Source organism: Lissotriton vulgaris, chromosome 2_1 (assembly GCF_964263255.1).
Source record: "Lissotriton vulgaris chromosome 2_1, aLisVul1.2, whole genome shotgun sequence".
NCBI classification, from domain to species: domain Eukaryota; kingdom Metazoa; phylum Chordata; class Amphibia; order Caudata; family Salamandridae; genus Lissotriton; species Lissotriton vulgaris.
In genome coordinates this window covers 228085681-228106152 of record NC_141687.1, presented here as the reverse complement: position 1 = coordinate 228106152, position 20472 = coordinate 228085681, and the positions used below count along the sequence as shown (strand labels likewise).

General features: G+C 45.3%; 1 protein-coding gene across 4 annotated transcripts in view; it reads right to left on the bottom strand.

The window, feature by feature from the left end:
* The window catches only part of ATP2A3 (ATPase sarcoplasmic/endoplasmic reticulum Ca2+ transporting 3), a 504701-nt gene that overhangs the window by 272976 nt on the left and 211253 nt on the right, over positions 1-20472 (bottom strand). For all 4 annotated transcript variants that reach the window (XM_086954808.1, XM_086954806.1, XM_086954807.1 and 1 more), the window contains 2 exons: positions 4791-4895; positions 1371-1509 (listed from right to left, as the gene is read on the bottom strand). In XM_086954808.1, the coding sequence (XP_086810934.1) occupies positions 1371-1509; positions 4791-4832 (181 nt within the window). In that variant the 5' untranslated portion in view covers positions 4833-4895. The remainder of the gene's footprint in view (positions 1-1370; positions 1510-4790; positions 4896-20472) is intronic.

Below are 20472 nucleotides of genomic sequence, written 5' to 3'. Positions count from 1 at the left end.
ATATGTTTGAATAAATTCAATGTCTTCCTCATGCATATAGCATCCTTTTCGAAAGATTTTGTGAAGATTACCACTGAAAAAATATATAGGTCTGACTAGAGGCACTTTTTTGCTTTGTTTTTTCCTCTCCCTCCTCTGGACCTCAAATCATATTGGGAGAACTCTTCTCTTTAACCCCTAACTGCAGAATGTGGACCCAGCTTGGTGTTCATTTTCCTTTCCAGTTCAGGCTGAAACAGACCATGGTCATGAACCTACACGACGTTTTAGCCCACCTTGGGTTGCATGATCAGTGTATGTTTTACATTTACAGGTCATGATAATCCCATCTAGAATCAACCTACCCAGCTAAATGTTATTTTTTTTACCTTATCTTTTCAGAAGGAGATCAAGACAATATCTTGTCTTGTCCACATACCATATTGAGCTGATTAGGCATACCTCAAATAAAATACACACATAGCATTTCCTATGTGTTGACAGTATTTAATGTCGGATTCTGAGCAGGGTTGGGATCTGTGTACCCGTCCTGATGAAGAAGTATTCAACTTCGAAACATGTTGACACCGACACATAGGAGGCTTTTTGTACATTAATACATCATAATCCTCCGCCTCACGTCTTTTAACAATACCAGCAGGAGATTCATTCAAATTCTTTCTAGTCCTACCTGCCAGGTATTTTTTTAACATTCACTCATCATTCACCTCTGACCCTACCACTCACGTCCACTCTCTCACACACCTCACACACTACACATAGAGGTCACATCAAGTGCTCCCACGTATTCGTTGGATAGTAGCACGCCGCGCTCTGTAGAGGGGTGCGAAGACCCCTATGATGAAGCATGACACCAAGGGCCCTTTTGGTGTGTGAGGGGTATTTTAAAAACACAATGTGTTTCCCACCAAAGTAGGAACCACATTACTAGTGAGATTGTCCATTGTGTTTCACTTTAATCCTTGTGGGTGTATTCCTTATGTTTATAAAATATGATAAAGGGAGACTGAATCCACTCCCTGTGTCTCGCTGGACACACCCTCTATCCACTCCCTCTTTTGATTAAGATAATCAACCACAACTACAACTGGACTGTTCAGGAAGCTATGGCATTTCACACTCACAAGCCCAGCACTCAGAGACCTGGGTCTGCAGGGATAGCATGCAGAATGAAACTGTAAGGGAAGTCCTAAGAGCAGCAGGATCTCAGGAAAAAGCTAGATGGATAAAGAGATTGGGAAAACCTATTAAAAGCCCATGATCAGCAATAGGCTGCCCCCTAAAGTGATCACCATCAATATAATTAAAATACAATTAAAATGCCCCAAAAAAATCATGCATTGAAAATGTCTGTCCACTTTGGTATGTACCTGCAATTTCTACAATGTCGCCAGGCACGATATCCCGGGCTCGGATCCGCTGAACCCCACTCCGATCGGCACGGACCACTTTGCCCATTTCCGGCTCATACTCTTTCAAGGCTTCGATGGCACTCTCGGCGTTTCTTTCCTGCAAGCAGGGAGTCGAGGTTACATTCTTACTTATAGTTCTGTTAGGTTTAGTGACGGCCAATATGGCGGACTTTGTGTTTATATTGCAAACCTTTTGCAACTTAAGTACATGGGAGTGTTTTTATGATTTGTTTTTGTAAGATTATGAGTGTGAAAGACAATATTTGCATAAAAAAGTATTATTATATTGGTTGTAGGTGTAAGAGAAGGAATATGCACATGTGGCATGATAATAGTTGTGGTAAGAGATTTCTTATGCATCTGATGTCAATATAGTCACTGAATTCGCAGGGTAAGAGCAAAGATGGAGCGGGGAAAGCGGTGTTACACAAGGTAAGGAAATGGGGAGATTAGAGCCGCCTAATTGTGCTCATCTACCATCAACGTTTCGTCACACAAATAATGAAAAGCACAACTGCTTAAATGTTCTCAAATATTTTAGTCTTTAAAGAAAATTTCTGCAGACATGCCCTGTCCGCACGAGCAGGTAACCTGTGTGGTATTACTTACATATTACACCCTATTTCAAAGCCTGTAAGATGGCACCCGAACCTAGTCTCTTTCAGAGCTAGCACTTCATTCTCATAGGGGCCTTCCGGTCAATGATGTCATAGTGTATCTCAAAGCCCAAGCAGACATCATCAAACAAAGGAACATTCTAGAACTCCTACTGTTATAAAGGACTGGACAAAGAGAAATTTGTTTTAAAAATAATTACTGTTATCTCTTAAAGATGAAACGCAAACACTACCTAGATGACATACTATCATTTGTTTATTACCAATAGGTTTCTTTATTTAGGTAAATCTCTCTTTAGGCAGACCTAGTAATTATGTTTACAGGAAGCCTAGCCAACAGTCCATTCTTGGCAGAGCTTTCTTGGAAGAGTCTCCGATACACCCATGAAAATACTGCTGATGACTCTACACTGCACCCTTATAGTGCTGGACTGAACTGTCAGTTTATTTTCGGAACAAGACCATTCCTATGGCCATCACCGTGACCACATTTTGGAGATTCGTCTTTGCTGTTAGAAGTTCATTTCCAGCACTCATCCTGTCGTGGGAAGTTGGAACTGAACACACCCCTGTGGGAAAAAGGCCAAGTCTGTGTGTAAACTTTCAGCCTTTTTTATATCAAATGCAACAGAAACTAAATTTACATTTGGCTGTCGAGGTCTCCATCCACTTTCTGAAGGAGGTTAGGAGGTATTATCACACACTTTAAAAAAATGATTGAATACACATTTGTGATGAATACAGACTGTTGTACCCGTCAGCCTGAAGGTGGCCTTTCTCCAACCTTTTAGCCTCTCCTCCATTTTGTTGAACCTTATTTTTATTGGCCTTAGGACTGCAGGCATTTTACCACCACTGTGAACCAGTGCTAAAGTGCCTGTGCTCTCTGCTTAAAACATGGTTAAATTGGCTTATACCTAATTACCACATCTCATTTACTCATAAGTCTCTTGTAGAGAAGTACACTATATACCCAGGACCTGTAAATTAAATGTTACAAGGATGTGCCTGCAGCACCTATTGTACCATCCACTTAGGTAGCACCTTCAAACATGCCCTAGGTCTGCCATTGCAGCCTGAATGCAGTTTCAAATTGCCATGTCGACTTGGCATTTAAACCCCTTGCCAAACCTTAAGCTCCCCTTTTATTATATATAAGCCACCCCGAAGGTAGTACTTAAGTAGCCTATAGGGCAGGGTAAGGGTAGTACTTAAGTAGCCTATAGGGCATGGTAATATGAAATCAAAAGGTTGGACATGTACTTTTAAGTTTTACATGTCCTGGTAGTGAAACACTTCCAAGTTCGTTTTTCCACTACTGTGAGGCCTACCTCTCCCATAGGATAACATTGGAGTTGCCTTATTAGATTTTATCATTGTAATTTCCAAATGGGAAGTGAAAATTGGTTCATGTTTGGTGTCTCCGGAATTGGATTTTGAAATCCTAACTTATGGTAAGGTTGGAATTTAAATTACAATTTTGAATATGCCAATTTTTATCTATAATACACTTTGTAGCCTCACTTGGGTCCCATGATTGGGTGTAACTGACAGTTCGATTTTGTGAATTCCCCCCAGTCACCCTACAGAGGGATTAGATGAGCCTGGATGGCCATTTGCCGGCAGGCTGAGGGGAGCGGGGGGGCGAGCTGAGCACAGCCCCTCTTACAATTAAATAGCCTGTACTGTGCTGACCTGTTGCCTTCTTGCCTGGAGAAGAAGAACTGGACCTGCAACCCATCTTGAACCCAGGACTCCAAAGTGTTTCAGAGGGCTAGTCTGCTAGCCTCCTGATCTGAGCCTCATGAACATAAAAGGTTCCCCTGCAACCCCTGGACCCGTCTTCGGCAAGTTTCTGTCCCCCAAGTAGTGCCCCTCAGATCCTGGACCCATGGTGTGGCTCAGGTTGATCTTAAATCAAGCTTTTGGGGTCTTCAGCACAGCTAACAGGCCAGTTTGCGCCGGATGCGCCACTCCCACTGAAAATCAGCACAAGCTGCCACCAGTCCTTTTCACACAGCAAGCATCGATCGCCAAATAGGACAGCCAATGCGAGGCACCAACCTGCCAGGCCATTAAGCCTGGCCTGCTCCTCACACCACACCGACCACCACCAGCAACGCTTTCCTTTCTCCCTGTGGCCCTCACCAACGTGAACGGGATTCTTGGCACAAATCGTACAAAGGAAAAACTTCAGCAGAACTAATCTGATACTTTATCCGACCCGCACTCCATCGCGATTGACCTGAACTTTTTACTTTGACCCGATCCAAGGCAACCAGATATCCCCAATTGGAGCTTTATGCTTTTCTGTGCTATTTAACAGTTTGTTCTTTAAAAACTCATAAAACCGGTTATTCTGATTGGATTTGTGTCGTTTTGGTCATTTTTAAAATTAATTTGTGCTCTTTTTTTCTTACCTGTTGTGGGATCTTATTGAGTTTTTACTGTTTGAACTGTTGCACAGATATTTACACATTCCCTCTTAGTTAAGCCTGACTGCTCTGTGCAAAGCTACCAGGCGGTGAGCACATGTTAATTTGGGATTTGCCTGTCCCTTACTTTGGCAAGGATTGTGGTTGCTGCTTGACAAGGGCTCACATCCCAATTGACCAACAACTCAATTTCTAACACTAACAATACTTAGCATTCGGATATCTCTTGAGCTGCAGTTTTGGTATAGAGCGGTATGCAGTGTTCGGCTGGGTCAACCATTAGTGGCAGTAAGCAGGAAATAAGTGCAGATCGGGCTGTAACACACCTGCCAAACACCCACAACGGCGTTGATTATCAAAATCAACATGATGACAACAGGTTCCACAAAGGCTGTTGAGGACTCTTCTCCACCTTCAAACCAAGCAAGAATCTGCAACAGAAGACAAAGAGATAATTAGGGCAGGAAGAGAGGCAAGTATACACAAGTAGAGGCCAATTCCAATGCTACACGATCATGTCAATCTCCTCTCAGCCAAGTAATAATGACTGATCTACAATACAAGATTCATGTATCGCCTTATGTAACCAAAGACTCGCAGCATTGCCCACATGAAGTCGATTTGTAGGGAAAAGGTTCATTGGTTGGTTTGGGTTTGCTGCTGTCATTTGAGGAATTGCCTTGTTGTATCGTCTATCTTTAGGGTTACTCATATAAGCCAATCAGATCAGAGCCAAAGGTTTGCTCTTGCAATGATAAGAATGCTTTGAGGAGATGATTTGCTTTTATACCAAGACAAATTCCAATATTAAGCATAAAGCAATGCCTATTCAAGTCTTAAAAGGTTTTACATTGGGTTGTAACCTTAAGCAACATTCATGAGAAAACACAAAAAGCACAGTGCTATTCACTACAAGCATTGTTATACTGCATTTCTAAAGCGCACAGCTACTCAGAGTATCCCGGCGCTGCTACCCTGAACCCCCACCGCCAGCTGAACAGGAAGAGCTTCTAAGAGAATGGGCTCAGAACAGAAGTGTTTTTAGGTTCTTTTTTAAGACAATTGGATCCGAAATCCTCCTGAGGGCAAGAGGAAGCTCATTCCAGGCTAGGCCAGCCTTACGGGTGAAAGAGCAGCCACCTAGCCTATGGCGTGAAAAGCGCGGGTTCTGGATAAGGAGTTGGTCCGAGGACCGCAAAGTCCTGGAAGGAATATAGAAAGAAAAGCGCTTCTGCAGATAGAGTGGGCCCAATCCATACAAGGCCCGATGGACAATGGCCAGCATTTTAAATTTCAAACGGACCTCAACTGGGAGCCAGTGAAGGTGGCGGAGATGGACCTGCATGCTCTGCCTGGAAGAAAGACCCAGAAGGAGACGAGCAGCCGCATTTTGGACTACCTGTAATTTTTTTATCAGATAGCCTGGACATCCCACTAAGAGCGCGTTGGAGTAATCCAGCCGAGAAAGGATCAATGCCCGGGCTACTGTTTCTTTGGCCTCCACAGGCAGAAGGGGGAGGAATTTACGCAGGGTTTTAAGTATGCCAAAACAGGTCCCTGTAAGTTTTTTGACATGCGTCGCAAAATTCAAATTTTCCTCAAACCAGACCCTCAAGTTTTTTGCAAGGCCCTTGTCTGATTGTGGGGGTGGAAAGTCCGGGAGCCACAGTCTGGTTCTGAAACCCGCAAGAAATGCTCTAAACAGGAGCACCTCCGACTTCTCCTCATTGCACTGGAGTTGTGCATTGGCCAACCAGCGAAATACCGCGGAAAGACAGCGCTGAGCCGTGTTGACCAAGTCCTCACCCCTTCTCCAGGTAAACAATAACTGCGTGTCGTCCGCATAGGCCATCACCCTAGCCCCCAGTGACTCCGCCAGGTAAACCAGGGGAGTCACAAAGATGTTAAACAAAAGGGGGCTAAGGGAAGAGCCCTGCTGGACACCAGGGGAGAGAGGGGAGGGGACAAGCAAACGGGGGGAGCCAGACTTGTTGTGACCTATCCTCCAAAAAGGATTGCAGCCAGCTCCACGCCGTACCTGCAATGCTGATGTCAGTAAGTCGATTAAGGAGGAGAGAGTGGGGAACCGTGTCAAATGCCGCAGAGAGATCCAGCATCACCAGAGCTGCTCTCCCGCCGGCAACCAAGCAGTCCCTAATAGCCTCAACCACCTCCAGCAGTGCCGACTCTTTGCTATGGGCGGCCCAGAACCCCGATTGCACAGGATGTAGCGCGCCCGACTTCGTCACATAGTTGGTTAACTGCAAAGTGACCGCCTTTTCGCAAACCTTGGCCAAACTAGGCAAAAGAGAGATGGGTCTGTAATTACCGGGAAGCGAGGGGTCAAGGGTGGGCTTCTTAAGTAATGGAAGTAAGAGGGCCTGCTTCCAAGCCAGCGGAACGTGTGCCTCGCGAAGCGACTGGTTGATCAGAATATTGACTTCCGAATTAACCGTGTCGGCTAGATCAGCATGTTGGTTTCTTTGCTACAGTCCCAACAGATATTAAAATACACACAACTCAAATGTTGTTATAACAATTTGGAGAATAAAATATAGATAAGCCACATCACTATATTTTTTTGTGTACCATTTTTATTGGCATGTGTAGTTAACAGGATCAAAGTGCATTTGGATACAGGATGTCGATTTGCATTTCTCACATTTATACCATATTACATTGCCATCTGTACAGTGATTAGACAAATAACTTGCCGGTCTTAAGACATATAATTTCTATATAAAACTGGGGGTACAGAAATGGGGATCCGTTCATGGTGTTCTGGGATAAGCCACATCTCTAAATGTTTGAGCCCATCTGCTCATCTCTGGCTGAAATCCCCCAATCATGGAGCATCCCGATACATTTGTTTGTTCATACACACTATCACACAAAGCACACTTAGATACAACAGTAAGAGCCTCATTTTAAGTTTGTTGGTCAGACTGCTGAGAAGCCAGTGGAAGAAATACAGATGGTCAAGTGCATCTTGGGCTTCCCGCCAGGGAGGGAGTTTTCACCTGAAATGTCTCCCACAAGTGCAGTAAAAGCACTACCTAGGATTAAACCTCTGTGGCGGCTGTCCCAGACCCACCTCTCAACTCTTCCCCTTCTGGCTCCCGCTACTTTGTATCTGCCCTCCTTCAACTCCAGGCCAAATGCACTCCCATCACCCCACTCATTTCTGCCGCTTCCTGCCAGAATTTGTAGGTCATGCAAATGGGCGCCAAAATCTGGGGTACATCTCCTGGACGCACTTTGAAATGTCCTCAAAGTGCTGGGAGTGGTCTCCTTGCACGTCACGTCCAGTTCACCAATATTCTGTGCAAGAGCACCATGGTTACCTCGTGGTCCCACATTGAAGTGGCACCATCACTTACAGAGAAGGACCTATCACCTTCAGTCAAACAACCAGCCACACCCCTGTTATCAAACATATAATCCCAAGCACATGGCAGACCCAGTGGCGGTCTGAAGATGAACCCACCATCTGGCGTGCAACCGAAATCTGCTTTCTAGATGGAACAAGGCAGCATCTGCTCATCCCAGTCCAACAGCACCATATACTGATCACCATTCATATGTGGGCTTACACCTACCATAATATAACTGCTACAGGGTCTTCGATGGACAAAGGCCTGAGGCTCTCTTGAAATAAATGTGCGCCAATGCAAGAGGCTGAGTGCCGCTACATATATGCATGTTAACCTGCATGTTAGAAGTCCAGACATGACTAGCTCTGTCTTTCATTCTTCTGAGGTGTTAGAAAAAAGTTCCACATATTTGATTCGCAATATTACGCAATATTTAAGCGCCAAAGATGTTAAGGATGTAGTGGATGCTGTGTAAGTGGTGAATAAATACAACTACACGCAGCACATTGCCTACTACGGGGTGGTTCATCTTCCAGCAGGTACAGGAGCATGGTGGGCTTGCAAAATCATGGCTTGTAGCATACAGAGTGCAGTTCCAAATCCAATAATTTACTACAGCCTCCAGTCCATGGCAGCAAAATTGGTGCTGAACAGACAGCTTGGCTCATCGACGACGGTGGCCTTGAGAGATCTTCACTGGCTTCCTATCAAGGAGAGAGTTTGTTTTAAATCTCTCTGTATTGTTTACAGAGCAGCACATTGCCAGGGCCCAGTCCCCTTGCAGAAGCTATTTACCTGGTATAATCCTTGGAGACAGCTCCGCTCCTCAACTGCAAATCTGATTACAACTTCTAGATTTAAGAGATCTCGGATGGGGGGGCAGAGCCTTTGGCGTGGCTGCCTCGTGCTTATGGAACGAGCTGCCCCAGAACCTTAGGCCAATTATTTGACTTGTTTTCAGAGGAACCTGAAAACTTGGCTATATTTCCAAGGGAGGGTCGGTAGTCTCCTTCACTGACAATTCGACTCTGCTGTGGTGGCTATTCATCTTTCTAAACGCCAGGATACCCGTAGGGTGGCAGTTTTGCGCTATATAAGTCTCAAATTCAATTCAATTCAAAAGAAGTGGGGTTCTCTTAAGCTCAATCTTGTACTAAAGCCACCCTGTGTATGACAAACTCAATTGTTCATCATCATTTTCTGTTTGTTCCAGGTCAGACAAGATTCAGTGGCCAGGACCAAGGTTAGAAGACGATAAGGTTCCCGCATGGATGCAGGTTATGTTTTGGGTGACTGCAATCCCTGCCTTTGGACCTCTATACTTCCTCTAACCCAGTACTGAAGATCCTAATTTTCTCTATTGGTCTAAAGTTGATATCTTACCAGCTTCCTGGAAGTTGCCCACCACATGCACTGCCCTCCGGCCTAGCAGTTTCTGGCAGCCCGCTGGGTGGATTCCTTACTTTCGAACAGAATGTGTGGATTTGCATCCTGGCTGCACAGTTAATTAAAGGAAACGTTCTTTAGTTTAGTGCTTAATTTGAGCCTGTGGTTTCCGATGCTCAGCACCGGCACTTAATTGGTTTCCAGTGCTTGGCACCTGCACTTAATTGTCAACACCACACTTATGACAGTCTGCCACATGGGGTACTGCTCATCCAATTTGAAGAGGAACTGAACAGTAGTTTATGAATGCAATATACCTTTTAAAAAATTACTAATACATGTCTCCTCACCATTCCTTTAGCTTTGAGGATCCGGAATAATCTTTACTGTCGCTCTTGCAGGCGAGAGAGGTGTTTAGTAATAGATTTGGTACCGCCATTGGCAACCATGTCAGGGGCAAGAGAGGTGCAGCTGCAGTGGCCTCCTGGTCAGGTGCCTGGAACATATTATTTTACAAATTAAGCACTGGGGTCTTGTAATCCACATACACCCTTTCTTGTGTCTTTGAAACTTGTTAACTATACCCCTTTTTGTGGTCTTAGGTCATTTACTTTTCAAAAACTTGCAGCATGAACACGTTGCAGCCTCCGTGCACATGGGCGCAGAGCTGCACCGTGCAGGGATGCTCGCGTTGCAGAAGCAGTCACTCACAGAAGCCTGTGTCTGTGTGCTAGACATTCATTCCTTTTCAGACGTTCAGAGTTTCTGCAATTGTGCCACAACTGTAAGCCGCCTTCAGATGGATACATCATCTGCCGCTGTAAGGTGTTAGACGCCTTTCCTCTGACAAGGGCCTTCTTTTCCCTCCATGAAACTAGGCGTCGTTTCGTGAAATCTCACCGAGCAGCGCCTGCTGTTTCCGAGAGAGCAAGAGAAGGTGTCTATGCACAGAGGATACAATACTGCTTTAGTGGGACTTTTCGATAAGGGAAACGACGAGTGAAATCAAGAAGTGTGTGGGTTGAGTGTGCATCAGTGAAACGGCCGCGGTCGGCAGAGATGACACGAACTTGGTGATAATAGTGCACAAATGGAGCAAAAGCCGCTTTACCGTTTTTTTTTTGCTGCTTGTGTAAAAGGGAGTGGAGAAAACCGCCGTTGCACTATTTTTGTTGCAAACGGACATGTGCCAATTTCAGCCGAATCTGAGTCATCCTTGAGTGGAGAAAACAGTGCTTCTAACATTCTTTACTATTTTACCACGCACACATAGAACACGACTTGGCAAAGCCAATGGGTCTGGCTTTGATTTGAGTCCGAAATAAAACATGAAAAACACCTACCTTCCTCACTAAAGAAATATACACACAAGAGCAAAGATGATTCCTTTCTGTGTACGATTTTAATTTGCAATGACTCAGCGTGCTTTCAAGATGTAATGTAGTTCCTAATCCTGCATGGAAGTACTCCATAGGAGGCGGAGTGAAATATCAAGCAGCCAATACCGTATTGGTGAAACGATGCTAGGCCAGACCCAAAAAAAGTGAGCTCGTCTAGCTTACTAATTGAATGCATTTATGCAAATAGATAAAAAAAGATGCACTCTAGAACAACAGGGTAAAAGAGGACTTTTCTGTATTGGCACACACATCTGGAGTAAGACTTCTAAAGAGCCATCTCCCTCCGGTGTCCTTTACACTTGTTGTGCAATATAATGAACTTGTGAGTGGAGGGCAATTGTATGATACACATGTCTGTCGCGATGGCTACAGAGCAAAGTCAGCGATATGGACAGGTGGAAAGACCACACCCTTTCACCTGTCCACAATAATTTTCCTTAAAAGACACAAATGGGACTGTCCTAGGTCGTTAAAATGCAGCCTGTAGCTCTCTGCCTCCTAAGCCCAAGATAGGCCAAGGAAAGCCCCATCAAGCTTTGTGGACTCCACACAGGAGCCAGCTTTCACGAGCTCCCCGGCAGGCATTGTGGAGGGCAGGGACAGGCAGAGACAACTAAGGCTGTGGAATGCTAACTGTCCCACCTAGATCCCACTGTCCCACTCTAATGCTCACCCAATGACAGCAAATGGTGCAGAGCTGAGCTCCTGTCAAGAGATATTTGTTCTCACTCTGAGCTCCATCAAGCGCTTTGGTTCTGGTTGTGGGCACCCTCTTGCACTCTGGCACCAAACAGACGAGTCTGGGGGTGACATTGAAGGTACCCCACTCTAGTGATAGATTGAATGCACACACTAATTAATTGACTAAACATGTAGTGCTTAGTTTCAGATATATAATAATTAGGGGTCTGTGTATAGAATTGGTCCTGAAGATGGCCATCTGACCTTACTGTATATAGCTGAAACGTGTAGACCTGTTGGTGTGCGAATCCATTAAAAAACTTCCATCTGCATCCCATGTTGTTTTAACCTTGCCAAAGTTTCCTCTATTAAAGTCTATAAGACGCAGGAGACCTACAGGCAAGTTTAGACATAGATCTCCCTTTTGTACAATCAAAGAGCTCCGCTGTCTCACAGCGTAGAGCCCCACGGGTATACTAGGTATCTCGGGAGAGGACCCAAGGATGAAATGCGCCACTAGAGGTTCTAGGGGGTGGAGTGATCCTTTTACATAAACAAGAACACTCTCCACTGGGTTGAGAGAAAGTCTAGAATAAAAACCACACTGACCTCTCCCCTTTGGTTATAGGATTCCCTTAATTTGGAACATGGCTGATCAGAATTCTAGGCACATGACCAATTACATCATACTTACTACTGTATGTTCTAAGGCAGATATGGGAAAACAGAATGTGCCATAGAGTGGGTCTAGCTGGTATGTGCACATTATAATCATTATAAAAATACCCGAAAGCAGGCCAATCATTACAAGTATTTACACCCCTCCTAGCAGGACGTCAAGCCTTTTTCTTCGCTTCAACCAGTGTCTATGCGATCGCGGCCCGAGCCTCTGTGAAACACAATTTAAAAACTCTTTCTGCAGCCTTGGTCATGACCAAGTTGCATGAGAGTGGTTGATTCGGAAGGAAGGATAAATTCATTTCCTGACAAGAAAACCAAGCTAGTCTCATCTCGAGCTGGCAGGAAGAGCTCACCACGCTGTTGTATTCCCAGATGCCAGTAGGCATGGATGGAGGGCGAGGATATATTGGTTAGATTAGGTGTGAGGCGCACAGCAGCATTATGAAACTGCACTTTGCCTTGCTATCAGTGTTGAGGGGAAAACAATGTTGACCCTTCATTTGGAGAGAAGCAACTGAAAGTGTTGTGATCAATGTTTTATATTTTTCACCACTTTTCTTTTTGCTTCTTTGCAAATCATACATTTATGCTTGCTTTATGGATTTCTACATTTTAAAATACATTTTTATAAATTACTGTGGTGGTGGGATTTCCGTGGCGCGACGGTAGGTTTGTCCGTGTAAGTATCCTCAGCTCCCAGTTCTGTGACCCACACCTTGCCATGCTGGATGCAGCATGTTTGCAAGGGGTTAGACTGCACACTAGAATACAGAACCTGACACATTCACACCTATGCCACGACTCCTACATTTCTCCGTAAAGATTGCATTTATTTGCCAAATATTTCTTTCCCCCACCTGGACTCGGTGTGGTTCTGGTTAATGGTTAACCTGATGAAGAGTAGATATTTGTTGTATGGTCTCCTGATGGCTGGGACACTGCCCTCTGGCCCACCTACATGGGAGTGGCCCAGAGGGCAGCCACAAAAGTCACGTCTCTGGGCATGTACTGCATCAGGGGTCTCGTTGACGAAGCAGGGCAGTGTGGTGCCAGCTCTCGCTTGCATCTGCTCCGCTTGCTGAGGAAACTATTCCTTTTCTGCCCAAAGCCCACCATGTGTCCTCATGAATCCTCTCCAGACTCAGCTAGTTTAATAGCTTGTATCTTGGCCTGGCCTCCTACCTCTGGGAGATCTTGCAGTAAGTAAATAACTTTGCACTAAGGATTGTCAAAAATCACTGAAAATTCGATCACACATGGCGGGCATGCCAGGATCGACTTTGTCAGACAAGGGATTCAACAGTCAGTGCCTATGTCTGAACTTCCCAAGTATCCCTAGCATCACACCCCTCGTTCTCTGCGTTCATCAGACCTTAATCTCTGCATCCCAGGAGTCAGGAGCACGCACACTGGTGCAGGCTCCTTTTTAGGTCTCGTGCCTAGTTTTACTTGGCTCGTAGACTGTGGAACATTTTGCCACTAGAGCTCAAGAAAACACAGACCTTTGTGGCTTTTAAAAGGCCCGAAAACATTCCTTGTTTGCAGTCTCACTACAGAAAGCTCGATCTGTGTGTTGCAGGCAACACTGTATACAGTACTATATAAAGTCTGTCCTTGCTCCTGATTGGATGGCTTTCTTGTCAATCTCAGTTCACTGTTTTTTTTTCGTTGGTGGCTTTCTTCACTATTCTGTCTGTGTCGCCCAATGAGCATAGCAGGTTTACTCTTGGTTTTGATTTGCTAGAGTGCAGCCTTCACCTGCTGATGACATGAAATTTTAAAAAAAGCAAAAAAATGGTTCCATTACTTGCGTCCCCCCACCTTGGCTCACCCAATCCCTCCACTCCCACCCTCCCTTCTAATGTCCCTCACAGCACGGCAGGTGCCAGATGGCACCGGCTTCCAGTCTGTCTGGGAGCGCAAAGTTACAGCGCTCAGGCCAATCCTGTAGCTGCTCTCATGCTTGAGAGAAGCTTCAGAATTACTTGCAGGCAAGTCTGGGAGCCTGTGCTTGCAGTCGAGAGGAGCAGAAGAGCGCGATGCTGGAGGGCGGCAGGTAAGTTCTTCATTTGTCTCCGTTTTCCCTTATTCAACCCCTGCGACCACTGCCTTGCCCCGCATCTTTTACCGGACACGAGCCGCTCCCGTTGTGTTGTGTATTTATTTTTGAGTTTTATATAGTGCTAGCTAGACCCGAAGGTATCAGAGCGCTTTACATGTAATGTGCACAGGTTTAACAGCCTGAGAGGTAATATTAAGGTATTAGAATAGTCAAAAAGTACATAACAATACAGCATTGAGGTAACGGCGATAGTGCCAGATTGGAGTCATGTCGCTGGAATTCTCGTGATGACATGACACACTCTGCGTCATGTAAAGCTGCGGCCATCTTGAAAGTACAGCAAGCAATGTTTCAGTGTATTCTATATTTTTAACATGTTCAGTTGAGCTATGGCAAAGCCGATTACGTTGCTGGCTAAACAGTGGCGCAATGAAATATATTGCTTTGACAATGCTTGTAGCTTTTTGCTGTGTCAGAGTACTTGAATCTCTCTGTATGTTTTGATATCCCATAATTGTCTTCAAGCCCTGATGGTAACTCAGAGTTGCACAAATAATAAAATATTGGGCATGGGTGGTCGACCCATTCTCAAGGCCAGTCTTTCGACGACGCGCAAGGACCATTCCTTGGAAGTCGTTTTACATTTCGTTCTGTTATCCGAATGGCTGTGCTCGATTGTGCCTTGGCTGAGACAGCGGCTGAAAGCCAAGCATTACAGAGACTCGCGCAATGTGTTATCAGGGTTTAACAGCACATTCTTATTCTTAGATGTTTCAGATAAAAGGGCAACTCTTATAAAACGTTCCCATGTTCTCAAGGGATGAGTCATCGAATCTTCCCCCGCACCCCCAGCAGGCTCAGGCTGTGCAAATACAGAGTGGGGGCAGGGAGCAGATTAACCCCCGAGCAACGACACTGTGGGCTGCTGCCACTGTGCGCTGTTCACCCTCATCACCGCAGTCCGTGGTCGGCGTACTGCGCTGTACACCCTCATCACCGCAGTTCGTGGTCGGCGTACTGCGCTGTACACCCTCATCACCGCAGTCCGTGGTCAGTGTACTGCGCTGTACACCCTGAGCACCGCCATCTGTGCGTAGCTGTACTAAGTTGTACAACCTGATCACCACAGTCTAATGTAGGGGCACAACTAGATCTAAACTTCGGGGGGAGGGGCTAATACTTCCAGCAATGAGGCAGGACAAGCATTCCCCGAAGTGCGGTCAAAGCTATCCTCTTAGCCAATATGAGAAAAATAGTGACAAACTGGACAATTTAAACATGTTGGACAAACTTGATATTATAAGGAGCATGTATTCGAAGTTTTGACACTGTTCCTAGGCTACTCACAGTGAACTTTGAAAAACAGATTGAGTGCACTGGCAACTAAAAAACAGCTTTTATACATTTTAATCTAAAGCATTCTATTCAAGATAACACCCATTTGCTAGTTCCCCGCTTCCTTCTGTGCAGGACCATTCGCATGTGAAATATTTATAATTGCAAGTCCATAAAGATTGCTCCTGTCCCGTTATTGGCTCAAGGCACAATTTAGTTTACCCGATTGGATGTCGAAAAATATTTGTGGGTGAGGCTGCCCTTGTGACCTGGTCTCAAAATATTAGGCTTAATGGCACTGCCTAATTTGAGTCGATGGTTGCGGGTGGAGCCCACTTGCACTAATTTTTGGGGCCAAGCAACTGTTTTTCTTCATCAGACTTTTTTTCAGAACAAGAGAGAGAAAAACACAAAAGAGATCAGGCAAAAGAGAAAGATTGAAAAATTATGACAAAGCAAAAAAGCAAAAATGATTAAGAACCTGCAATAGTGAGATAAGGTGAGGCAGGGCCTGGTGGTGCATGGAAGTGGCACACAGTAGAATCAGGTCTAGACAGTCTTGGTATTCGGTTCTCCTGAAATTTGAACTTTCCGGGCATAGGATCCTGAGCAAATCTTTGCGGCCTGGCCTTTATTATTCTATGAATTAAGAACTGCTTTGTGGGTTGCCGCACGTGATGTTGGAGTAGGTAGCTGGTAAATCACAGGTTTAATTCCCCAAATACCATTCCTTGTTCCGCAGTTAAATGTGTCCCAATGAGTTGGTAATATTACTGCATGCAAAGGCCCTGCCACGCACACCTGTTCTACACTAAAAATGTCCAATAGTTATTGTTAGCATGCCACATTGAGCAGTTCACATATGTAAGCATAATGAGCCACATTCAGCGGGAATGCACCAGGCTGTTGACGAGCTGGCAAAAAAGTTGACCTGTAGGGAGTATTGTTGGCAGAGGTGCCATTCTCAAAGGCAGAGGTCGAGCTAACTACAGATACAAAGTTATTTTTTAAGATTTGTTTAATTCTAGGTCCCTGTAGAGATGGAAAGAATCAAAGGCAAGGGAGAGGCCAAGTCATAGGCGTGCCGGTGCTCCATTTGAATTCATTCCAGTGTTAAAATCAACCCATGTGAAAATCAGTGCTGCTTTTGTGCCACAGCCGTACCAGTATCTGTGTTGGTAATCTAAGAGAAGGTTACTTTATTCGATGAATGTAGCTATTTGTCTTGACGCTGAGCTTCCAATATTTTGGTCTAGAAACAATTTGTTATTGTATGAAAGTTAGAAGGAGGCCTTGTTTGAAGGCCTTTGTTTTAGAGAGTTCTTCTGAGATAAGACCTTTACCCAAGGAGTTGTTGATAGTTTTGGCTAGATTTGTTGCAAAGCTATTAATGAGGATATTCTTGCAGATATGAACAGGACATGGATCGACCAGGGATCATGCTGGTCTACAAGCTTTTGCAGCCTTAGTGACGTCCTGTGTGGTCAGGAGGTTAAAGGGGGGTAACTGGTGGTTGTTTTCATAATTTGTTTCCTAGTGAACTGTGCAGCACTGTTGGAATTGTGATTGAGTATTGGAGAGGGAAAGAGGGGGTCTAAGATCATTTGGAGGGTGGAAGAAATGGAGGTGTGTCAGGCATACAGCAAGGGAAAGCCCAGAGGCCTTTGACAGTGCAGTCAAAGCATCAGATGTCCTGCGGTACTGCTACTCCTGTTACTGTGGTTAGAAGACCCTTTTACCTGTGAACTCTTACATTGAGCTTGTCATCTCGAGACCCATCGTCACCTCCCCCCTGTTCAGATCTCTGGTCTCATGTTTAGGTCTCTTGACAACTGTGTACTCTTCAGGCAAGAGGCCATCTCTACAGGACATAGGGCGGGTTCCTCTGAAGCAAGGCAGGCATCAGGTATCTTGGCTCCAGTTCAGCTTTCCCTACTACCTACTCGTAAATTTGAATACATATTCAACTGTGCACGGTGCGCTACCAAGCTCCATGGAGTCAGTGTCAATCTTTTACTAAGATTTCAATGAGAGTCCTTGGCACAATAGGTGCATTTAGGAACTGTCTAAGATTATTGGTAATAAATGCATGAAAGGAAATACAAGGAAACTATGATTTTGAATAAATATGAGAAGGTTAAAAACACCTCTGCATCTTGATAATGATTTATGTCATGGCAAGCCGGTGTTAGAATTCAAGTGATAATTGTCAAACATTCAAACTCCTCTAAAACACGGAAGCTTGCGGAGATGGACAGCCTACCACAGTGACAGATCCAAGGGGCTATAGGACCAATACTACAGCATCACTTGCAACCCTTTGGTCACGCTATGTAACAGCAGCAACTGTACGGGTCTAAACTGAGATAAACAGAAAATCTTAATGCTGGCGCATGTGTTCCCATGCAAAGCGGAAGCTTTAGTGAGCTTTCACGAGCTCCAGACTCTTAGCTGAAATATTGTTGGGACTTTAGCCCAAGTGTTCTACAGAAGCTGGTGTCGGTGCGCACAGCCTCAGACAGTTCTCCACTGGGCAAAAACACCAGCCCTCAATGCAGGCCAAGGGAGCACAGGTGAAGGATTAAAAATGAACTCTGGAGCCCGTGCTACTTCTCCCACCTGCAAAGTACTCTTGCCCTAAGTCCCCACTCTATTCCACCACAAGCTCACAGCCTCTGTCGTGTTGCTTCATCCTTAACCTCTTGTGCCTGCTTCCCCCTTCTGCAGCATTTGCCTGCTTTCTCCTCTTCCTTTACCAAATAAAAACGTGCTCCCAGCTTATCCCCAGGCCTCAAACTGATCCTCAATCCCTCAGCATCCCCAAAGCCTCAGACATAATCTTCCTCCTTTCACCATCGCTCTCCCCTCTTGCACCAGCCACTTAGTTACAGATGGAATTGACTAGGTATCTCATTCTGCGTAAAGTACTGGTACTCTGCAGTTGCATTTGTAGAAATGTGTATAATTATGACAGTTGGGTAATGTTTAGGTTTCGCAAGTGAAATAGCAGGCCCTGTTTGCGCATGCACTCTCACTTACAAGACATATTTTAGACAACAAGAGGCTGTGTCAATGGTTGCTATGTGAGCAGCATAAGAGATGTGCTCATGTAAGTGCTGGGTAATTGTGAATAGTGTGAGTAAACGCAGCATGAGTTTTGCGAGTGTAAGGTGAAAGGTGCGCTAATGTGAGTGAAGGGCAAGCTACATGAGTGCAAGGTGAGAGAAGCGTCCATGCGAGTGCTGGACGGGAGGAATGTATGCAGAGTGAGAGGAAAGAGTGCACGGTTTGGTGGTGTGAGAGGGGTAAATGCAGAGTGAGTGATGTACCTGTGTGTATGCTGGGTGACCAGTGTGCCTGTGTGAGTGTAGGGTGCGCAGGGAAAGTGAAGGATGAGCTGTGGGAGTGACTGGTGAGTGTATGGCGAGAGAAGTTAGTTCAGGGTGATTAATGTGTCCCTGTGAGTTCTGGCAGACTATTGTGCCTGTATGCAAGAAGCGTTAGCTGCAGGAGTGATGGGTGAATGCAGTGCCTGTGTGAGTGAAGCCTGTGCAGTGTGCCTGTGTGAGTTCAGAGTGTGAGAAGGAAGTGCAGGGTGAGTGGTGTGAGTCCAGGGTGAGTGTTGTGCCTGTTTGAGTGGTTTGAGTGGTGTGCCCATTTGAGTGAGCGGTGAGCTGTGTGTGTGACTGGAGTGCCTATGTAAGTGCAGGATGAGTGATGTACCCGTGTGAAGGTAGGGAGAGAGGAGTGAATGATCTGAGTGCAGAGTGGGGGTTGTGCCCATTTGAGTTTGGATGTTGGTGAAAGTGCAGAGAGGCAAGAATGAATGCAGGGTGACTGATATGCTGTTTTGAGACTGAGTACAGAGTGAGTGGTGAGATTACACAGTGAGCAGTGAGAATGACAGGCGAGTGGAGTGTCATATGAGTGCAGGGTAATTGATATGTGTGCAGCATGAACAGTGTGAGTGCATGGTGAGCGGTGGACGTACAGTGTGATCGCTGTGAGTGTAGGGTGAGCATTGAGAACGATGGGCTAGTTGTCTGAATGTAGGCCAGACACTCTTGAGTAACTCAGCATGTTTATTATCCATGGTAGCAAGTGGGGTCTCAGATAGAATTTCTATTATGGCATTGATCAAAGGCAGAGGAAATAAATAATTTGTGGATCCTGCAACAAACTTTTAGACTATTGATATGTCTTGATATGTGATAAATTAATATGTCTTGAAATTAGAAAGGATGTGTCATAACTGCCAAAGCTGCTGTCTTTGAGTTGGTAAACAAGTTTCGACTCGCGGCGCCAGCTCAACCGCTTTGTGATTCTGAACAAATCGCTTTATCTCCCGGTGCATTCAGAAATGAATGTTTCCTTGTATAATGTAACGGGTGCTCATGTAAAGTGCCTTAACCCCTTCCAGGCTCATGACGAGCTGGGCTCGTCATGGCGTAACCTCCTCGCACGCTGATGCCGAGCCCAGCTCGTCATGAATAATGGGATTATGAAAATCTGAGCATGCGAGCAGAATTCCACTCGCACGCATGTGGTTAATACCTTCGGGAGCTTTATAAAACTCCAAAAAAACAAAGCCTAAGATTACTTTTCAGGAAATGCATTCTCACACTGTGGCAGCAAAAGTAATTTGCAACTGGAAGGAATAGGCAGAGTAGAGACACAGAGCCTCTAGGAATGGATGAAAAAACAACAAAGCCTCGTTATCAAGCAAATGGTCTTTTAAAGACCTGTGAAACACTCAGTGTGGCTGCGATAAGACGCCAGACCAGCCACCACAGAGCAACTCAAGAATTCTGTGTGTGTGTCCGGGAAGCCGGCTCAGCCCGGGCTGATACACACAATGGGGAGGGGTGTTGTAACTTGCAAGTTGGTATTTCCTTTAACCCGTGTTCCCCCCTCCTTCCCTCCTGGTACTTGGTACAGCCCTGGTGACAGCCGGCGCTCACTATGGAATGTTGACATAGCGGCCCGGCTCAAGTGTTGACAGCTGACGACATCTGTGAGTGTTAACCTTTGAATAAAACACTTACTCCCACGTTTGCCTCACTTCGTTATTTACTACATTTCTGGCGAC